At 42.5% G+C, this 22,457-nt stretch overlaps 1 protein-coding gene across 3 annotated transcripts in view; it reads left to right on the top strand.

Annotated features, from left to right (window-relative positions):
* Window positions 1-22,457, top strand: part of RRN3 (RRN3 homolog, RNA polymerase I transcription factor) — a 34,751-nt gene extending 12,294 nt beyond the window's left edge. For 2 of the 3 annotated variants that reach the window (XM_055252461.2, XM_055252460.2), the window contains 10 exons: window positions 3,018-3,116; window positions 6,472-6,564; window positions 8,246-8,384; window positions 10,233-10,363; window positions 12,060-12,190; window positions 13,047-13,231; window positions 15,027-15,135; window positions 18,591-18,743; window positions 19,219-19,306; window positions 20,588-22,457. In XM_055252461.2, the coding sequence (XP_055108436.1) occupies window positions 3,018-3,116; window positions 6,472-6,564; window positions 8,246-8,384; window positions 10,233-10,363; window positions 12,060-12,190; window positions 13,047-13,231; window positions 15,027-15,135; window positions 18,591-18,743; window positions 19,219-19,306; window positions 20,588-20,749 (1,290 nt within the window). In that variant the 3' untranslated portion in view covers window positions 20,750-22,457. The remainder of the gene's footprint in view (window positions 1-3,017; window positions 3,117-6,471; window positions 6,565-8,245; window positions 8,385-10,232; window positions 10,364-12,059; window positions 12,191-13,046; window positions 13,232-15,026; window positions 15,136-18,590; window positions 18,744-19,218; window positions 19,307-20,587) is intronic. The other variant, XM_063623753.1, reaches the window with a different exon arrangement.

Below are 22,457 nucleotides of genomic sequence, written 5' to 3'. Positions count from 1 at the left end.
TTAAAGGTTACTTTGTCTTCTAGATTTTAAACTGATGTCTAAGACTTTGACTCAGATTCCTTTCTTATCAAGCGGCTATTGGGGATTCCCAGTGCCTTTTTCTGTTATTACTATGTGCAAGTCAAGGTCTGAGTTCATTTCAGGAATATCTGTAGTGGCTTCATGCTCATACGGACAAGAATTACTAGAAGATAATAGTTCATGTATTACTAATTGTAAACATGCCTTATTTTAACCTGAAAACAAAGCCTTCTATAGAAGAATTCTGCTTAAGCTTTTGTACAATGTTCAGATCATCTGTGCAGTTTTTAATAATTAATAGTGGCTGCCTTAGTAGAAAACCAAATCTAGTAGCATACAAAAAGAATTATGTACCATGACCAAGTGCGACTGATGCTAGGAATGCAAGATTGATTTTTTTTTTCGGGGGAGGGGGGACAGTCTCTGTCTGTCACCCAGGCTGGAGTGCAGTGGCACCATCTCGGCTCGCTGCAGCCTTTGCCTCCAGGGTTCAAATGACTCTCCCACCTCAGCCTCCCGAGTAGGTGGGACTATAGACATGGGGCACCACACCCAGCTAATTTTTGTGTTTTTGGTAGAGATGGGGTTTTGCCACGTTGGCCAGACTGGTCTTGAATTCCTGACCTCAAGTGATCTACCCGTCTCCATCTTGCAAAGTGTTGGGATTAGAGGTGTGAACCACCGTGACCGGCCGAGATTGAGTTAGTACCTGAAAATGAATTAATAAAATATTTTGTAGCAATAGAACAAAGGACAAAAACCACATAATCATCTCAGTAGATGCAGAAGTGTGTGACAAACACCAATATCCTTTTATGAGAAAAACAGAAGGAAATTTTCTCAACCTGATAAAGGGCATCTGAAAAACCCACAGCTAACATCATATTCAATGGTGAAAGACCAAAAGTTTTTTCCTAAGACAAAGAACAAAACAAGGATGTCCGCACTTGCTGCTTGTCTAGCCAAGGCAGTTAGGCAAGAAAAAGAATTAAAAACACCCAGATGGAAAGGAAGGCATAAACTCTCTTTTGCAAGGTGATTTTATATGTCATCCTAAGGAGTTTACACACACACAAGAAATTTTAGAGATAATAAATGAGTTCAGCATGGTTACGGGACAGAAGACCAACATAGGGTAACCAGTTGTTCAAGAGAATTGAATAGGGGAGGATAGTCATTTCAACAAATGCTGCTGGCAGAAGTGGATATGGACATGCAAAAGAATGAAGCATATGGATATCCATATACAAAAATGAACTCAAAATCAATACAAGCCCTACATGAAGAGTAAAAACTGTAAAACTCTGAGAAGAAAACGAGTACCTTTTCATGATGTTGGATTAGGCAGTAATTTCCGGATTTGATGCCTGAGCACAAGCAACCAAAGAAAAAATGCATCAATTGTACTTCAAAATTAAACGTTGTTATGCTTCATAGGACATCTTCAAGAAGATGAAAAGAATCCCCAAATAATGGAAGGAAATATTTCCAAATTTTATGTCTGGTAATGGACTTGTATATGTAAAGAACTCTTGTAATTGAAAAATAAAAGGGCAAATAGCCCAATTGAAATGGGCAAAGGATCTGAATAGGCATTTCTGCAAAAAAAGCACGTGAAAAGAAGCTCAACATCATTAGCCACAGGGAAATGGTTTCACTTCATGCCCACAAGGATGGCTATAATCAGAACGAGAAGACAGTAACAAGTGTTGACAAGGATATAGAGAAATGGGAACATTGGAACTGTCATATGTTGCTATGAGAATGTAAAATGATGCAGCCATTTTGGAAAATAGCCTGGCATTTCTTCAAGGTTAAATGTAGAATTAACACGTGACTCAGCAGTTCCATTGCTGGGTTTATACCCAAGAGAAATGAAAATATATGTCCACAGAAAAACTTGTACATGGATGTTCATAGCAGCCTCATTCATAATAGCCTCAAGTAGAAGCAACTCAAATGTCTGTCAGCTGATGAACAGACGAGAAAACATGGTACAATGGAATATTACTCAGCAATGAAAAGGAGTGCTTTATATGTTACAACATGATTGGACCCTAAAAACATGCCAAAAGACTGTGTATTATATGACTCCATTGATATGAAAGGAATGGCTTACATGTTACAACATGATTGAACCCTAAAAACATGCCACAAACTGTGTATGACTTCATTGATATGAGAGGAATGGTTTACACGTTACAACATGATTGAACCCTAAAAACATGTATTATATGACTCCATTTATATGAAATGTCTCGAAGAGGCAGATTCATAGAAAGACTACTGGTTGCCAAGGTCTTCATTTTTTAGGGGTGCACTAATGGATGTAGGATTTCTTTTTAGAGTGATTAAAATGTTACAAAATTGCTGGCTGGGCACAGTGGCTTATGCCTGTAATCACAGCACTTCGGGAGGCTGAAGTGGGAAGATCCAGGAGTCGAAGACCAGCCTGGGCAACATAGTGAGAACATGTCTCTCTAAAAGGAAAAATTAACCGGATGTGGTGGTGTGCACCTGTAGTTCTAGCTATTAGGGAGGCTGAGGAGGAAGGATTGCTTATCCCGGGAATTCAGGGTTGCAGTGAGCTATGATTGCACCACTGCACCCTAGCCTGAGAGAGAGAGCAAGACCCTGTCTCTAAAAGAAAAATAAATGTTCTGAAATTATGTTGATGGTCACATAACTGAATATATTAAAAACTTTAAATTGTGTACTTTAAGTTGGTGATTGTATGATATATGAGTTTTATCAATACAGCTACTTAAAAACCTTTAGTTATGCAAATTAAAAATTTCATTTACTGGGGATAATTGAAACGACTATACTGAACATAATACATATGTAGAAACAGTATAGTTTTTGTATTGCTGGATAGTCTGTTGTTTTCTTTTTAAATATTTGAAACTAAAGGTCGTATAATTGATGTTTTGCTTACATAATTGTGAAACATTTATTCTCTGTTCAAATGTTTTATCTTATGTTTTCTCCTTTAGGAATGCTACGTTCATAACTTACTAAGGATTAGTGTATATTTTCCAACCTTGAGGCATGAAATTCTGGAGCTTATTATTGAAAAGCTCCTCAAGTTGGATGTAAGTATTGAGTAATCTATTTTTATTTTCATTTACTGACTTGAATTTGTTATAATCACAGTATGTGGAAACAATAGTCAGTGATAGAAAAGAATCCACTTGGCCAGACGTGGTGGCTCACGCCTGTATTCCCAACACTTTGGGAGGCTGAGGCAGGCAGATCACCTGAGGTCAGGAGTTCGAGACCAGCCTGGCCAACATGGTGAAACCCCGTCTCTATAAAAATAAAAAAAGAAATTAGCCAGGCATGATGGTGGGTGCCTGTAATCCCAGCTACTCAGGAGGCTGAGGTGGGAGAATTGCTTGAACCTGGGAGGCAGATCTTGCAGTGAGCCGAGATCACGCCACTACACTCCAGCCTGGGCGAGAGAGCGAGACTCCGTCTGAAAAAAAAAAAGAAAAGAAAAGAAACCACTAGTACCATTCTTTGCTTCCTTTCTTTGAATGTGTCTTGAACTCCATCTGTGCATGTGCTGGGAGTTGTAGACAGTTCCTTCTCATGATTGGAGAACAAGGCGTTAAATACATAGTTATCCAAATGTAAAAGTATGGTTGTGGAAAATGCTATGAATGAAACATACATTATGCGTTAGAGAACCTGATAGAATCACAGTGGGGTCAGGAAGGGATTCCTAAGGAAGTGATTTTCCCTGTTTGGCCTTTCTTAAGGGCAGATTATAATTATAAACAGTTAAAACTTTGTTTAAGGAGGCCCGCACTAACGTGCAGTGGGAATGAAAGGAAGTGGTAGATTCTAGTGACATTGTGAGGAAAGGTGAACTGGTCCTTGAGACTGGTTTGGAGGAGGAGAGGCAGACAGTAAGGGAAAGGAATCCTTCAAAGGTTGCTCCCTGTGGAATCGAATCTTGGTGTTGCCATTAATGGTAGTTAGAAATATGAAGAGGAGGCCAGGCGCGGTGGCTCACGCATGTAATCCTAGCACTTTGGGGAGGCCAAGGTGGGCGGATCACGAGGTCAGGAGATCGAGACCATCCTGGCTAACATGGTGAAACTCTGTCTCACTAAAAATACAAAAAATTAGCCAGGTATGGTGGCGGGTGCCTGTAGTCCCAGCTACTCGGGAGGCTGAGGCAGGAGAATGGCATGAACACGGGAGGCGTAGCTTGCAGTGACCCGAGATCGCACCACTCTGCTCCAGCCTGGGTGACAGAGCAAGACTCTATCTCAAAAAAAAAAAAAAGAAATATGAAGAGGAGGCAGTTGGGAGAGTAGTTCCATCTTGGCCAGGTTCAGTTGCTGGTGGGCAGCCTACCAGAGAATACTCACAGGCAGTCATGGCTGCAGGTGGGGACCTGAGCATAAACCTTTGGAAAGATGCAGTTTAGGACAGGGGAGGAGAAGGGTGATCAGAAGTATGGGGAAAACCAAGAGTCTCGATGCTCAGGAAGGATCTGCCGGAAGGAGGAGTTTGGTCAGCAGCATCAGATACTGCTGTCATTTTTTAGAAGGATGAAAAGAGCAACAGTCCTTGGATTTAGTGGTTAGAAGGTAATCTTTGTTGCTTTCTGGAGGACCATGTCAGTGAAGAGGCAGAAACTGCATTTTGGGAGAGGATGTAGATGGTGGGGAAGCAGAATTGGGGTTGTTAGGGACCTTGGTGCAGGGTTGTGGTGGAAGGAGGGGATGGAGCAGGGCTAAGAGGCGTGGTTTAGGAGTGGGGAGACGTCAGCAGGTTTGTGGACTGAGGGGAGAGGAGCTTTGGTGGAGGAAAACATTGGTGCTATAGGAAAGCAGGAAGATGGAACGAGGTCTTAGAAGAGCTGGAGCTTGGGCTCACTGGTGCAGTGCTCACTTGGAGTTGCATCTCTCTGGCCAGCTGTATGTGTACTCTTTGTAGTTTTTCTCTGGTATATAGTTAAGGAACATTTTAGAATGTAAGAAGGTCAAGCATAGATAATAAAAAATGGCATGGTTTGAGTGGTACCATTAAGATATTTGAATGGTGATATACCAAAATAAATATTGCATCATTCACATTTGGCTTGCAGTTCATTTTTCTGCTAAGTTGATTGACGATATGTTTATTACACAATGTGTCCGTGAGTGAGTGTCTTGTGCATAGAGATTGTATTAGTCCGTTTTCACACTGCTGATAAAGACATAGCTGAGCCTGGGAAGAAAAAGAGATGTTTTTGTTTGTTTGTCTGAGATGGCGTCTCGCTCTGTTGCCCAGGCTGGAGTGCAGTGGCGTGATCTCGGCCCACTGCAACCTCCACCTCCTGGGTTCAAGCAGTTCTCCTGCCTCAGCCTCCTGATTAGCTGGGATTATAGGTGCGTGCCACCATGCCCAGCTAATTTTTTGTATTTTTAGTAGAGATGGGGTTTCACCGTGTTAGCCAGGATGGTCTCAATCTCCTGACCTCATGATCCGTCCACCTCGGCCTCCCAAAGTGCTGGGATTACAGGCGTGAGCCACTGCACCCAGCCAAAAAAGAGGTTTAATTGGACTTACAGTTCCACATGGCTGGGGAGCCCTCAGAATCATGGCGGGAGGTGAAAGGCACTTCTTACATGGTGGCAGCAAGAGAAAATGAGGAAGATAGAAAAGTGGAAACCCCTGATAAAACCATCAGATCTCGTGAGACTTATTCACTGTCACCAGAACAGTATGGGGGAAACCGACCCCAGGATTCAAATTATCTCCCACCGGTCCCCCCTACAACATGTGGGGCTTACAGGAGTACAATTCAAGATGAGATTTGGGGCCGGGCACGGTGGCTCACACCTGTAATCCCAGCACTTTGGGAAGCTGAGGTGGGTGGATCACCTGAGGTCAGGAGTTTGAGACCAGCCTGACTAACATGGAGTAACCCTGTCTCTACTAAAAATACAAAATTAGCTGGGCACAGTGGCGCATGCCTGTAATCCCAGCTACTCGGGAGGCTGAGGCAGGAGAATCGCTTGAACTCAGGAGGCGGAGTTTGCAGTGAGCCGAGATCTTGCCATTGTATTCCAGCCTGGGCAACAAGAGCAAAACTCTGCCTCAAAAAAAAAAATAAAATGAGATTTGGGTGGGGACACAGAGCCAGACCATATCAGAGCTAGAATAAATGTTGAATTTGTTCAGGCTACCTGGCGTAGAGCATCATGTGATAGTTGTCGATTTTATATAAGTATGTAGTAAAAGGGGCTTGGTTTATTATATTTAAATTCCTTCATGACCTAGGTCAGTTTACAGGCTTGCACCATAATTGTGTATTTTGTTGGAGTGCGATATAAGGCACTAATCTGGACACCTTGAATGTGTGTATATCAGATGAATTTCCATCCCAAAATAACATAGTTGTATTTTTTAAATCCTTTTATTCTTTTTTTTTTTTTCCCTTTGTTATAGGTGAATGCATCCCGGCAGGATATTGAAGATGCTGAAGAAACAGCAACTCAAACTTGTGGTGGGACAGATGCCACAGAAGGATTGTTTAATATGGTTAGCAGTTTATTAATGAAAGTGGACATGAAGTTTATCATAATCAAAGGGTGGAAACAGCTAGTGCTGCTCATCTTTGTTAAGGCTTTAGATTGAAAGAATTAAAATAGTTTAGCAAACTTGAAAACGATTCCTTATATGAGTAATTTGCTGCCATGTCATTTAGCACTTAGCATAGTTGGTTTATTTCCAAGGCTTTGAATTTGGGTTTGGTGAAGTACGTTTCACTTTTGTTCTGGTAACTTTCAGTGTTTGTTTTTGTAAGCCAGATGGTGTTTGTGAGGGCATGGTTAATAGAAAAGCATACCTGTTTAATTTCTGCATTTTACCACTTGTACACTTTATAGCATTACTTCTTTTGGGTGATATCTGAAGTTGGGTTCAGTGGAAGGAGAGTCTGAGACAGGGATTCAGGTGCCCTTGGGACAAAGGGTGTCAGGGAGCAGAAGAGGGCAGGGGACTAAGCGAGGGCCAGGTGTCATTTGGGAGGTCGCTACAGCCTGATCCCACCAGGCATTCGGGGGCATGGATTGGTGTACAGAGTTTGCTCCCAGCTTGAGACCAAGGAGATGTCCTTTTCTGATGCCTTGTCAATCAGTCATTGGTTCTAAGAGGGTGGGGCCGGAAAGAGTGCAAGGGTGGTCCTGGCTCCTTTCTGCTCAGGGCAGCTCTCGAGAAAGTAGGCAGCTGTGAGCTGTTGGCCGCCAGTACTCACAGTAGCAGGGAGGTGGATATCCTGACCTGCAAAAGAGGGCCTGGCACCAAAAGCACCCGCCATGGTGGGCACCAGGAGCAGAGGTAGGGGGCATCTGTGATGTTTGCATGGATAGCTCCCATTGGGTCTTCTCAATGAGAATCAGAAGCTGGTGCTCTGAGTCTTGGCTTTTATTTTAAATTTCGCAGGTGGTTCTGATTCACATCCCTGAAGGAGACCCCTGCCTGGAAAGGTGTCTGCATTTCTTTCTTTCTTTTTTTTTAAATTTGAGACAGGGTCTCACTCTGTTGCCCAGGCTGGAGTGCAGTGGTATGTGATCTTGGCCCACTCCAGCCTCGACCTCCTGGGCCCAAGTGATCTGCCCACCTCAGCCTCCCGAGTAGCTAGGACTACAGTGCCGCTGCACCTGGCTACCTTTTTTCTACTTTTGTAGAGACGGGTCTCACTATGTTGCCCAGGCTGGTCTCAAGCTCCTGAGCTCAAGTGATCCTCCTGCCTTGGCCTCCCAAAGTGTTGGTAATTATAGGCGTGAGCCACTGTGCAGGGTCTATTTCTTTGTTTTACTGTTTTTTTTTTTTTTTTTTTTTTTTTTGGTGGGGTCAGAGTCTTCCTCTGTTGCCCAGGCTGGAGCACACGAACTCGGCTCACTGTAGCCTCCTCCATCTCCCAGTTCAAGCTGTTTTCCTGCCTCTGCCTCCCAAGTAACTGGAATTACAAGTGTGCGCCATTTTTGTATTTTTAGTAGAGACGGAGTTTTACTATGCTGGCCAGGCTGGTCTCAAACTCCTGACCTCAAGTGATCCCCCCGCCTCTGCCCCCCAAAGTGCTGGGATTATAGATGTGAGCCGCTTTGCCCAGCCTCTTTGTTTTATCTTTTAAGGGAAATAATCACTTAGGACGGTTTTCCTACTAAACCACTTTCACATTGAATTTTTTAATGTTAGTATTTACTTTTTATCTTCAAAGGATGAGGATGAAGAAACTGAACATGAAACAAAGGCTGGTCCTGAACGGCTCTACCAGATGGTGCATCCTGTAGCCGAGCGCCTGGACATCCTGATGTCTTTGGTTTTGTCCTACATGAAGGATGTCTGTTATGTAGATGGTAAATCACAGTAGCTACTATTTATTAAACACCTGCAGTGTACCTGGCTTTGTGCTGGGCATTTTCCATCCATTATCTCTAGTACTAATAAAAATCCTGTAAAAATCTCTATTGAGTATGAGTTTAAGACGGTTTAAAGAGGTCAAGTTACTTGCCAGTCACATAGCTTGAAAATGGGACTGGGATTCTGGCTGAGTCCTATTTGTCTTCTGTCTTTTATTGATTGTTGTATTGAAAGATTATATGGAGTTTGGCCAGTTTTAGATCAAATTACGTTCAAGTTGCTGAATGCATTTAAGAATGATGTAGAGGGCACTAATATATGGTGCTCTGTTATGTATTGAGTTTAGAGGGTCTTTGCCTGGCACCATTGTTGTGCCAGTGTTAGTACTATATGTGCTTCTTGCCTTCATGGAACTTTAAAGGCTTTGCCATGCGAAAACAGAATTTTTTTCCATTCACATTGCTAAGATTTAAGATGAGCTCAGTGAGTCAGAATAATAGAACTGGAATCTGAGTTGACTGCATTACTGTTTTAACGGTCTTGCTGTTATAAAAATAATACATGTTGATTAGAGAATTTGGAAACTACAGGAAAGGATAAAAACAATTTAAATGGCCACATTTCTACTATTCAGAGAACCGTTACGAGTATTTTGAAGTTTGACTTTTTTCCCTTTTCTGTTAGCATCTGTATATATAGGAGAGTATTTTTTAGTGAATTTGGGGGTCACACTAAACATAAGTGTTTCATAATCTGCCCTTTACATGGAGGCTGAAGATGAACATTTTCTCATATCATTGCCTGTTTTAAAATAATCGTTATTGAATCCCAGCACTTAGGCCAAGGTGGGAGGATCATCTGAGGCCAGGGGTTCAAGACTAACTAGCCTGGGCAACATAACAAGACCCCATCTCTAAAAAAAAAAAAATTGTAATAATAAATGTTACTGATCACATGGGTTTAACTGTCTCTTACTGTTTTCACCATAATAAGTAACAGTTATAGTGAACATCCTTGTACCTATATATTCAGCTGTTTACTAGCAGTAAAATGATTGGATGAGAGGTCTTTTGCTAACGAATTGTAGAATTGCCCTTCAGAAGGGTTTGCATTTCTGACCTTGCCACAGTGTGTGAGGTGAGGGCCTGCTTCCTTGCAGGTGTTAGATTATTATATTCAGAGGAAAATCTGTGTAAACTAAAAGTAGCATTTTGTTTTAATCATATTTTAATGGATAATGTCTTTCTTTTTTTTTAAATAGACACGGTCTTACTCTGTAACCCAGGCTGGAATGCAGTAGCACAAACATGGCTTACTGCAGCCTTGACCTCCTGGGCTCAAGCAGTTCGTCTGCCTCAGCCTCCCATGTAGCTGGGATCACAGGCGTGCCACCATGCCTGGCTAATTTTTTGATTTTTTGTAGAGACAGAGCCTTCCTGTGTTTTTTTTTTTTTTTTTTTTTTTTTTTTTTTTTTTGAGATGGAGTCTCGCTCTGTCGCCCAGGCTGGAGTTCAGTGGCGCAATCTCGGCTCACTGCAAGCTCCGCCTCCCAGGTTCACGCCATTCTCCTGCCTCAGCCTCTCCGAGTAGCTGGGACTACAGGCGCCCGCCACCACGCCCGGCTAATTTTTTATATTTTTAGTAGAGACGGGGTTTCACCGTGGTCTCGATCTCCTGACCTCGTGATCCGCCCGCCTCGGCCTCCCAAAGTGCTGGGATTACAAGCGTGAGCCACCACGCCCGGCCGATAATGTTGTTTTTTAATGGTGTTGTGTTTATAAAAAATCTAGCAGATGAAACTTGAAAATATGTCTTTATAAAAACATGCCAAATTTTCCCTGTAGGTAAGGTTGATAACGGCAAAACAAAGGATCTGTATCGCGACCTGATAAACATCTTTGACAAACTCCTGTTGCCCACCCATGCCTCCTGCCATGTACAGTTTTTCATGTTTTACCTCTGTAGTTTCAAATTGGTGAGTAAGAATGTGATTAACCTTATCTTAGCTTATTTTGTTTTTGCCCGAAAATTTTCCCTAAAAACTGGGGTGGACGGAGACCATGAAGTAAATAATTCTTTTCCTTGAGCTTACTTGCTAGTCTGCTTAATAAAATCGCATTCTCCTTTCTTTTTTTGTTTTTTTCCTTTCTTTTTTGAGACACAGTCTCGCTCTGCTGCCCACTGCTGCAACCTCCACCTCTTGGGCTCAACCGATTCTCAGTCCTACCCTCTCGAGTAGCTGGGACCACAGGTTACCATACCTGGCTAATTTTTGTATTTTTAGAAGAGGCAGGGTTTCGCCATGTTGGCCAGACTGGTCTTGAACTCCTGACCGCAAGTGATCTGCCTGCCTCCTGCCCCGCAAAGCGTTGGGATTACAGGTGTGAACCACTGTGCCTGGCCCACGTTCCCTTCTCAGTACACTTGGAGAGAAAACAGATTGCTGCCTGCCAGCCCAACTAGGTGCTCCGAAAATGTCATCCTGCCTTTTGGTCACTAGGTGGTGCTCTTCCCTTAAGCCTTTCTCTATTAAAATCTCATATGGGGTAATTAACTGTATTTCCTTTGTTCTTTCCAAGGGTTGAGTTGTAACTAGCCCAAACCAACTTATTAATCTAGAATTTTAAAAACTTTAGGCTTTGTCTTTTCTTCTTCTTCTCTTTTTTTTTTTTGGTGGGGGAAAGAATATAGAAGGCTTTTCCTTCTCTGCAACAATTTTGTGGCTTCCTAGAGGTCAGGAGAGTGTTGGTCATGGGAAAGAAGATTGAATTCAGTCTGCCCACGTGGGCGTGCCTAGCTTTAGAACGGTGCTATTTAGGAGAAGTTGGAAGTTACACCCTTTGGTGAGAAGCTGTGTCTGTTTTTTTCCATGATTGCCATAATTAACTCAAATGCCAGCTGTACGTTAGTCCGTATTTCTGTTCATGGTTGAGTTCAGTGTGTCCAGAGACTGGAAAGGTGCTTTGCACTCACAAGAGTGCCCGTGTGGAGCTCCATGGGATGTGAATTATTGTTGGTCACCAGTTCTGGCTGACATTGGAATCACTTGAAGAGCTTTTGTAATATGCAGATTCCAAAGCCCTGTGACAAACCTATTGAATTTGTACCTCCCAGGTTGAATTTTTTGTTGTTTTTTGTTTGTTTGTTTGTTTTTTGAGGCGGAGTCTCACTCTGTCACCCAGGCTGGAGTGTAGTGGCATGATCTCAGCTCACTGCAACCTCTGCCTGCTGGGTTCAAGCAATTCTCCTGCCTCAGCCTCCCAAGTAGCTGGGATTACAGGCACCTGCCACCATGCCTGGCTAATTTTTGTATTTTTAGTAGAGACAGGGTTTCTCTATGTTGGCCAGGCTGGTCTCAAGCTCCTGACCTCGGGTGATCCACCCGCCTCGGCCTCCTCAAGTGTTGGGATTACAGGCGTGAGCCACTGTGCCTGGCCCCGGGTTGATTTTGATGCTTAGCTAGGTTTGGGATCCATTGGATTATTTAACACCCAAGATGCCTTTTGTTTTTAGTGGTATTTTCTCAATGTGTTTTAAAAATGAAGACCGTGAGATACTTACGAGATAGTAGAACTTTTCCCCACATTGGTGAAGTAAAAATCTTAGGATTTGGATAGCCAGATTATCTTAGGCATTAAAAAAGATCACACTGACACCCTCTCTTTTTATAGGGATTCGCAGAGGCATTTTTGGAACATCTCTGGAAAAAATTGCAGGATCCAAGTAATCCTGCCATCATCAGGCAGGCTGCTGGAAATTATATTGGAAGCTTTTTGGCAAGAGCTAAATTTATTCCTCTTATGTAAGTAGCCTAATTTTCCGAGTACTTTTTAATATCATGCTTCTGTCTCAAGTCAGAAATGTCTCCCTTATGTTCTTGGTATGTTTTTAAAGTGAATAAAATCCCTACTCTGTGCAAGACGTTTATATTTTTAAGCGGTGATTTTAGAATAAAGTGTCTCCTTTTTTATATATAAAACCCCGTATGTAAGGCTTTTGTCATCTCTTTTGTGTGGTTGCACTTAAAGATCCATTTGTTTTTGTGGATAGAGGACAGTGTTGTATACTGTTTTGATTCTTTTTGTAGGTTTGTCATTTTTTCATTTGCATTCCGAATCTATTGTATCTGTTAAAGCTGAAGAAAAACCCTCTTAAAGGTAATAGACCTATCTAGGAGGCCAGTTTCTTCCAGTGGCCGATGAAGATATCTTTGGACAAGGATGCTGTTGAAACCCTTCCCCAACCACAAAATTATTTACCATAGGACTTGACTAGGATGCATCAGGGAATACTGAAGTCCACCAGACCGTCTTTCTCTTGAGAGGTGTTGGTGAACGTGTCCTATTTGGCCAATCACCCTAAGAGGGGTGCCTTCGAGATGGTTAGGAGAACCTGCTTTCCATCCTTTGGGACGTTCTTAGGGGCTCACCTGTTCCTAGAAGGTCAGAGCTACTCTGCCTTGTAATTGGAAGGTTGTCCTCCTACGCACCCACCCTTATCCTTCCTTTCTTTGCTTTTCCTCTGTACCCATGGGTGTTATTTAAAGAAACCTATGAACTTACTTAGCATGGTTTGTAATGAAAGGCAGTTGTGTGTTTTTGTGTTATTCTGGTTTTTTTATGAAGTGTAAAGTTGACTTGAATTTTTCTTTTCTCTAGTACTGTAAAATCATGCCTAGATCTTTTGGTTAACTGGCTGCACATATACCTTAATAACCAGGATTCGGGAACAAAGGCATTCTGCGATGTTGCTCTCCATGGACCGTTTTACTCAGCCTGCCAAGCTGTGTTCTACACCTTTGTTTTTAGACACAAGCAGCTTTTGAGCGGAAACCTGAAAGAAGGTCAGTGTTGTGGGAGTGCTGGACTGGATTTTCCTTGTGTTCTTGTCACCCTTCAGAGTGGTGATTCATTACTTTTTTGAGATTTTTATAAAAACTGGATTCAGAAAACTGCATGTACACTCAAACTTTTAATTATAATTTCAAGCAGCTCATAGGCCCCTACAAACCGCTTAAGATAGGTTTGAGCTTGAGAACCCTACAAACCCCTTAAGATGGATTTGAGGTTAAGAAAGAGGTTTCTGTCTTTGAAGGTTTGAAATGTGAAGATGTCTCCAGAGGTGAGGCTGAGCCCTGGGCTGTGCCAGTGCCCAGTACAAAGCTTCAGGTGGATGCACCTTCTCTTTGTTGTCCTTGTAACAGCCCAGTAAATGGCAGGTATTCTCCCCTTACAGACAGCACCAAAGCACAGGAAAGTCATTTTCCCAAGATCACATGGTTATTGGCAGGATTAGAAAGCTGAAGCCAGGTTCGGCTGACCCTGAAGTTTGAGTTTATATAGATTAAACTCTGCCTGAAGCCTTGAGACTTAATTGACCAGTATTGTTTTGCTAATTTCTAGGAGTTACTTATAATTCAAATCTATCAGTTGAAAGTTACTAGATTAGTGTATTTTAGTTGAAGAGAGCCTCCAAGAACAGTGTTTATAAGTCATTGTAGATTGTTCTGTTTATGTTTATATATAATTCACATGGTTTTGTGGGTCACTTCCTCTAAACCGGGGTCTCTCAACCCTGCACGGTTGCCATTTGGGCTGCATCATCCTTCATTGTCGGGGGCTGTCCTCTGCACTGTAGGATGTTTAACAGCCTCCACCTACTAGCTGCCAACAGCAGTCCCTGACCACCTCCAGCTGTGACAACTAAAACTGTCTCCAGACACTGCCAGGTGTCCTCTGCGGGGGTCACAGTCTCCTTGGGTTAACAGCCACAGCTCTAAACTGAAAGTTGTACGTGTTGCATTATATGTGTTTACCTACATCCTACATGCTTCTAAAAGATGTTGTATGAAGTAGTAGGATGAGGTTTTATCACAAGGTAAGTAACTGCAAGCTCTGCTTTTCTTTGTATAAATTAATGTCAGGAATCTGAGTTAAATATCTTGTTTTTGTAAGCCGTGACATCCCATTTAGGTAATTTTTATTGAAATATGCATCCAAGAAACCCCTAAGAAAAATATACTTAAGTTGGTCAGCTTGCCTCTTAAAATAAGTGTGATGTCTTTATTTTACCCATGTAGGAGAGAATTATATTCATTAAGTCTAAGAAAGTGGTTTCTGTCTAAATTTGCCTTCCGTTGAGGTAGAAGGCAAATTTGGAGTTTTCTTGTTTAGAAAAAAAACTACAAATGACTACTGTGCACCTGAAAACAGCACTCAGCTTCACTAACAAGACATGCGAGCTAGAATCAAATTGCTGTTTTGTTTTGTTGCCTGTCACAATTGTTAGCTGAAACCAGATCACAAGGTCTTTTTCTCCCTCTGTATTAACTCAGCATACACTGAGCTTACAAACGTATGAACTTCACATTGTCGTGGAATCTTACAGCCTTCTACTTCCTGAGTTTTCTTTAGAGAAGCTGCCTTGGTGATCAATGAATGTGGTTAGCCTAGTGATACTCTTCTGGGCCATATACTGTGTGACTATCTACATGGACCTTTATTTAAAGCATTTCTGCAAATAAATTTTTTAAGTTTTTTTTTTAAATGTGTGATAATTTGCGCTTTTAAAGATATCTTACACTTTTCACTTATTTGTACCTTTAAAAAAATCTTTTTTTTTTTTTTTTTAAACCAAAGGTTTGCAGTATCTTCAGAGTCTGAATTTTGAGCGGATAGTGATGAGCCAGCTAAATCCCCTGAAGATTTGCCTACCCTCAGTGGTTAACTTTTTTGCTGCAATCACAAAGTAAGTTATTTACACTTTCTCGATGGGAGTTATTTTTATTTATTTATTTATTTTTATTTTTTATTTTTTTATTATTATTTTTTATTTATTTATTTATTTTTTTTTTGAGACGGAGTCTTGCTCTGTCACCCAGGCTGGAGTGCAGTGGCGCGATCTCGGCTCACTGCAAGCTCCGCCTCCCGGGTTCACGCCATTCTCCTGCCTCAGCCTCTCCGAGTAGCTGGGACTACAGGCGCCCGCCACCACGCCCGGCTAATTTTTTTTTTTTTGTATTTTTAGTAGAGACGGGGTTTCACCGTGGTCTCGATCTCCTGACCTCATGATCCGCCCGCCTCGGCCTCCCAAAGTGCTGGGATTACAAGCGTGAGCCACCGCGCCCGGCCTATTTTTTTATTTTTTGAGACGGAGTCTTGCTCTGTTGCCCGGGCTGGAGTGCAGTGGCGCAGTCTCGGCTCACTGCAAGCTCTGCCTCCCGGGTTCACGCCATTCTCCTGCCTCAGCCTCTCCTAGTAGCTGGGACTACAGGCGCCCGCCACCGCACCCGGCTAATTTTTTTGTATTTTTAGTAGAGACGGGGTTTCACCGTGGTCTCGATCTCCTGACCTCATGATCCGCCCGCCTCGGCCTCCCAAAGTGCTGGGATTACAAGCGTGAGCCACCGCGCCCGGCCTCTTGATGGGAGTTTTAAAAAATATTTTTATTTATGTTTAGTATTGTAAGAGTCTGTTAAATTTCTGTGAAATTAGTAACATTATAAAAGGCCAGGCATGGTGGCTGACGCCTGTAATCTCAACATTTTGGGAGGCTGAGGTGGGAGGATTGCTTGAGGCCAGGAGTTAAAAGACCAGCCTGAGCAATATAGTGAGACCCTATCTCTACAAAAAATTTTTAAAAATTAGCTGGGTGTGGTTGCCTGTGCCTGTAGTCCCAACTACTCAGGAGGCTGAGGTAGGAAGATCACTTGAGCCCTGGAGTTCAAGGATGCAGTGAGCCCTGATTGTACCATGCACTCGAGTCTGGGCTCCAGAATGAGACCTTGTCTCTTAAACAAAAACAACCCAGTCCTTGCAGGAAATACTGTGATACAGCTATTGTTTTTATACTTTGATGGCATTGGAAGTTGCTACTACTTCTTGTCCAAAGGGCAGCACTTTGAAATAAGTAAGGCAACCAGTAAGCTGAGAGGGGCAAAGCCATAGATGCTTATTAGAGTGACTCCTGTGATAGTAACAGAAATAAACTGGACGTGAGGCAAATGTTCACCTGTAAGAGATTGGTTTAGAGAGTTCTGTTCTCTCAGGTCTGGTAGCTATGGCTAATCCATAGCCTTTGCTCTGTGCCAGGCAGTTCTAAGCACTTTACATAGAACTCATTTGATCCTCAAACAGCCCTCTAGGATGAAACCCTGTTTATCAACAGGGAGGTGGAGGTACAGAGAGGTAAAATCACTTGCCTAAAGTCATAGAGCTAGACTGGCAGCACAGATTTAAATGTAGTCTGGCTCCTTTGTAAGCTTTCACTAAGTTATTCTGCTTTATGGAGGAAGCGAATTGGAGAATTGAATATTCAATGAGGATATTTAGGCCGGATCATAGCTGAAAATCTTCAACAGATAAGAGCCAGCAGCTTGCTGAGCTCTGTCAGCCTCTTTAGTTCTCCTTTGCTAGGCGTCTGGTTCAAGGTGTCCTCTCTTCTGAGTCTCAATGATAGTAAAGGATTAGGAAAAGGCATAAAAAGATCAATAAGCAACGGCGGTGAGTGGGTGGAGGCTTCAGCACGTTGGTTAAGATGGTGAGCAGCTCGAAGAGAGGATGGATGAAGCAAAGCAGAGGCCGCTGCTCCCTGGTATATTCTCGGGGGGGTAGGGGGGGACAGAGGACTGCATTTGTGAACCATCTCGTCCAGGGGCTCTCGATTTGGGGTTGGCATGCACGTTGGAGGCACAGAGTGTGATGCGATGTGAGGCTAAGAGCAAGGGATTGAAATAAAAGTCTCTGCCTAGGTACAGATATGGTAAATAAAGGTGTGTATCATCTGTAGCTGTTGCTTTTGCCCGCGTGATGGTTTTGAGATTGAACCATATTGACACAAAGCTTTATTTTGATTTTAACTGCTGTGTTATGTTCTGGGCATCTTTTTTGCTGAGTCTTTGTTGGGATTTCATCTGTTAGTTTTTGTCTTTTTTTTTTTTTTTTTTTTTTTTTTTTGAGACAAGGTCTTGCTCTGTCACCCAGGCTGGAGTGCAGTGGCGCGATCTTAGCTCACTACAACCACCACCTCCCAGGCTCATGCAGTTCTCCTGCTTCAGCCTCCTGAGTAGCTGGGACTACAGGCGCCTGCCGCCACACCCAGCTAATTTTTGTATTTTTAGTAGAGACGGGGTTTCACCATGTTGACCAGGCTGGTCTCAAACTCCTGAGCTCAAGTGAACCGCCTGCCTCAACCTCCCAGAGTGCTGGGATGACAGGTGTGAGCCACCGCGCCCAGCCAGCTGTGTTAGTGTGTTAATGCTCAGGAACACTCTTGTGTGTGTGTCCTTGTGTGTGGGCACACGCTTCCTTGTCACACACCCGGAAGTGCGGTCAGCTGCGGGGTTGTAGGAGATGCAGATCTTCGACTTTACCTCATAGTGCAAACCACCCTCCAATGTGGTTTTGCTGATGTGTCCTCCACCAGGAGGAGGGGTCAAGTGCTGTGAGCCTCGGCTAACAGGACAGAAATCAAAGTATGTGGCTTGAAGTTGCCATGGTGACCTGAGAACCTGAGATGGAGAGTGACAGAAGTGAGATCTAAGTCCTCATCTTGGAGAAGCTGTCCAATAAATAATTTTTTAAGTTGCTCAGTCATTTAGAGACAACTACTGGAAAAATTAAAAACATAATTGTCTTTTTTTATTTTATGTTTTCTTCTGTGCATTTAACTGTTCTCACTTAGCATGCCTAGTCCTTTCTGTGCCTGTTTTTGAGGTCATGACTTAGTCAACCCCGTGTCCCTCCTTCAGTAAAGGCTTATTTCTTCTTCAGTGCTTCTTCAGCAAGTCTCTTCACCAACCACTGTTTCCTCCTGAGTAACTCCTGAATCCCTTTTCCACCAACCCTCTAATTCTTTTGCAAACAGTAAAAATAAAGACACCTATTGTTATGTAATCTAAGAGTTTTGCCTTGCAAACATTTATTTTTAATGAATAATATCTATTACTCATTAAAATATAAGCCAAGTTTCACATTCTGAGTGATAGCCACGTTTTCTTTCTCCTTAGCAAACTTGCAAATAGAAGACCCATAGAACGGTACCCTAAAAGTGTTACTTTCTGCTTTATATTGTTATTTTTACTAGCACATGTTATATTCAGCAATTTCTGTGTGGTAGGTACAGTTGTCACACGCAGCTCACATCCGCACAGAGTCACTCCAGCGTGGTAATGCCTCTGTCTGTGTTGTTTTTTTGTTCCACAGTAAGTACCAGCTCGTCTTCTGCTACACCATCATTGAGAGGAACAATCGCCAGATGCTGCCAGTCATTAGAAGTACCGCTGGAGGAGACTCAGTGCAGACCTGCACAAACCCGCTGGACACCTTCTTCCCCTTTGATCCCTGTGTGCTGAAGAGGTAGGTACTTTTAAACATTGACACTGGAGAAAGTGGATTTTTTTTTTTTTCTTTTTGAGACAGAGTCTCGCTCTGTCGCCCAGGCTGGAGTGCAGTGGCATGATCTCGGCTCACTGCAAGCTCCAACTCCCAGGTTCAGGCCATTCTGCCTCAGCCTCCTGGGTAGCTGGAACTACAGGCGTTCGCCACCAGCCCAGCTAATTTTTTGTATTTTTAGTAGAGACGGGGTTTCACCGTGTTATCCAGGATGGTCTCTATCTCCTGACCTTGTGATCTGCCTGCCTCGGCCTCCCAAAGTGCTGGGATTACAGGCGTGAGCCACTGTGCCTGGCCGGGTTTTTTTTAATGTAATTATTTGAGCTGTAGTTTTCACTTCTTGGTTTTGGGTAATAGGTCTTGTGAGAAAAGATCCAAACCAATTTTGACTTCTGCTGAAGTATTTAACTTGACTTTGAAATGTGATCTTTGTTGACAGGTCAAAGAAATTCATTGATCCTATTTATCAGGTATGGGAAGACGTGAGTGCTGAAGAGCTACAGGAGTTCAAGAAACCCATGAAAAAGGTCAGTTTGTGATTGATTGAGCACACTCTGGGAATCTCCTTTCTGGTTCCAGGTCACAGTCAGATAGTAAGTGGCAAGTCGCTCATGCGTGTAATCCCTGCACTTTAGAGGGTCAAGGCCAGAGGATTGCTTGAGACCAACCAGGGCAACACAGTGACACCCTGTTTCTACAAAAAAATTTTAAATTAGCTGGGCATGGTGGTGCACACCTGTAGTCCCAGCTCCTCTGGAAGCTGAGGTGGGAGGTCAAGGCTGCAGTGAGCTGTAAATGCAGCACGCACTCCATCCTGGGCAACAGAGCAAGACCCTGTTTTCTTTAAAAAAGCACACCGAAACCGTGTCTTACTCATTTTGCCTTTATAAAATTCCAAGCCCAGGATTTGCTGTTATTTATAGAGTCTGTGGCTTTTTTGGATAAATTGCTTAAACCAGACACTTCACATACTGATATGTTAGAAGCGAAGGTTGATTACAAAATAGCTGAACAAATTTCCATCTTTGCCACTTGCGCATTCTCACCAAGTAACAATTTGCAGTTGACTCATGTTGAAATTGCCCCAGCAGTTTACATTAGTTTTATAGATCTTCATGAATGGGTGGTGAAGACACAGGTTGCAGTATACCCTTCAGGTTACATGAGGTGGAGCCGAGGCAGTCACAGCTAGAGAGGAAAGTTACAATCCAGGAATAAAGAATTTCGCTGCTCTGTTGCTTGGGAAGCACATTTGTTTTCTCATTAAAAGCAGCTTCAAGATGGCCTTTTTGTTGTTGTTTTTAATAAGCCCCTTTCATCTTTTTCTTTATGTTTTGCATTTGTTGAGGGGCGTGTAATTCATTCACATTGTGTTAGGTACAAGAGCTCTAACACTGGGCAAGAATGACTCGTCATGTTTCCTGTCCCCATTGAGCTTCAAATCTGTTTGCAAGTCAGACTTGAAACAAATGATTACAGTGTGTGATGAGCAGTTATGTGGGTATGTTGGTAAGAAGGAAGTGCTTATCAGAGGGAGCTTTTGTTCTGTTCTGTTTTGTTTTTTTAGAGACTTGGTCTTGCTACGTTGCCCAGGCTGGATTCAGAACTCTTGAGCTCAAGCGATCCTCCCACCTCAGCCTCCCGAGTAGCTGGGACTACAAGCGTGTGCCACTACACTGGCTTTCTTTTGAAATTAAGATATTTTCTTCACCATCTTTACAAACGTAACACCTTCCTGAGGAAGGAATTGTTGAAAGCTTTTCAGTCAGCACTGGTGATCTTACTAATGATTTCTGATGTTTCTACAGGAGGTAGTGGAAGATGAAGATGATGACTTTCTGAAAGGCGAAGTGTCCCAGAATGATACTGTGATTGGGATCACACCGAGCTCCTTTGACGCACATTTCCAAAGTCCTTCAAGTAGTGTGGGCTCCCCATCCGTGTTGTACATGCAACCCAGTCCCCTCTGACGCCAGAGATTTGTGACTGAGATGTGACATTTGGGATTCCCCATCACTCGTCATGGCCTCAGCACCCAGCTCGTGCCATTGGGCATTGATGGCATTGAACTAGAGCGAGTGCCTCAGCTGTGGCACTTCCACGTTCGACTGAATCAAGCATCTGAAACTGGGTTTTTTTGTTTGTTTCCCTTACAGACAAAATGAAGACTATCATGTGCAATCTTTTACAGTGGGGTTGATGATACATTTGGAAGGATTTGCTTGTTTAATGTGTACATTTTTTGTGTTAACAGCTTTTTGACACAATTACTGGGTAATTTCTAATATAGGCAGCAGACTGTTTTGCGGGTTGCTGTTTTAACATGGGTTTTTGTCAGATCCATGGTCATAGGACTTTGCTGACCAGCTTTCAGTGAAGAGTCCTCTAAGATAAAACTTCTATTTAAAGACTTTAACTAGAAAGTGTTTATTTTGGCTACATTGTTCACCTTCTGCTGTATTGGTATTTGTCTGTTGGGATTTCAAGGGAGCATAGAGAAGATAAGAGGAAAGCCGAGAGCTGGCCCGACGTGCTCTGCGACACAGAGTTGGAGCTGGCACTGAAGGAGATCTCCAGGGACTTCAGAGACCAATAAAAGCCCATAGGGAAGAGACAGGATATAGGGAAACAGAATCAGATGTGTAATATACTTGGCACAGCGAAAAAATGGATTTAAAAGACAAAAATGGAGGTCCAGGTAGATGTAATTCAAACGGACTGAAAATGAGCCTGGGCTCGTGTAAAACACATGAGATTGGCTTTGACCCCTTGGCTCTCGAGTGTCCCCTTGGATCTAGAACTGCTCCTTGGTGGCCATTAGATCGAGTCAGTTTTGATCTGCATCAGTTAGTTATTGAGAATTTCTTTGTTCAAACAGGAAAATGTTTTTAGATGATTTGGTGATACGGTTCTGCTCACAACAATAGGTGGAAGTTCCTAGTGCAGTCTTGGTCTGATGGCTGCGCATATCGTGCATTCAGCCTGGTGAAATCCTTCTCCAAAGCCTCTTTTTGTATTTTTATAACTAAATAGAGGAAGTCTTCAGAAGACCTCGCTTTATAACAAATTTGTGCAAACACTGCTAGAGTCATTTTGAAGCTCAAGCATTTTCACTTTGTTTCTTACATGTGTACTTTTTCGTTTACTTGCGAAAATGGCCATCTTTAAGCATATTTATTTCCTGGCACTTCTATTTATTTAAAGGCAAGCAATATTTTCTTGATCATAAATATTTTGTAATGAAATACTTCCTCTTTCCCAGGGCTTTGTATGCGCTTGTATAATTACATTGATGGCAATGTAGAGTTTGAATTTCAGTCTGTAAATACTTTTTTGGAAAATAGAAATTTTTATTGCTTTAAAATTTTGGATATGGGTGGTTTTCTTTTGGGGGCTTGGTGGAAAGTCATTTGAGAACTTTAAGGTAATCTTTTTAACTGCTGGCAAAATGTTGATTTTTTTATATTACATAAAATGAGTAAATGAAATTCCCCAGAAATTAATAGTAAGTGGGGTCTTTGTGGGTTGGGAAGTAGTTTTAATGTAGAAAGATATTTACAGATAAGTCTGTTTAATTTCAAAGGAGTTTGTGAAAAAGAAAATCCATGGCGAAAATAAAACAATGACATGGTTAATCTGGAACTTTCGTTCTTACACCAATAAAAGGAGGTACCTCAA

Source organism: Symphalangus syndactylus, chromosome 18 (genome assembly GCF_028878055.3).
Source record: "Symphalangus syndactylus isolate Jambi chromosome 18, NHGRI_mSymSyn1-v2.1_pri, whole genome shotgun sequence".
In the NCBI taxonomy this organism is placed as follows: domain Eukaryota; kingdom Metazoa; phylum Chordata; class Mammalia; order Primates; family Hylobatidae; genus Symphalangus; species Symphalangus syndactylus.
Note: the sequence above shows the minus strand (reverse complement) of the source record. Positions and strands in the feature narration are given on the sequence as shown.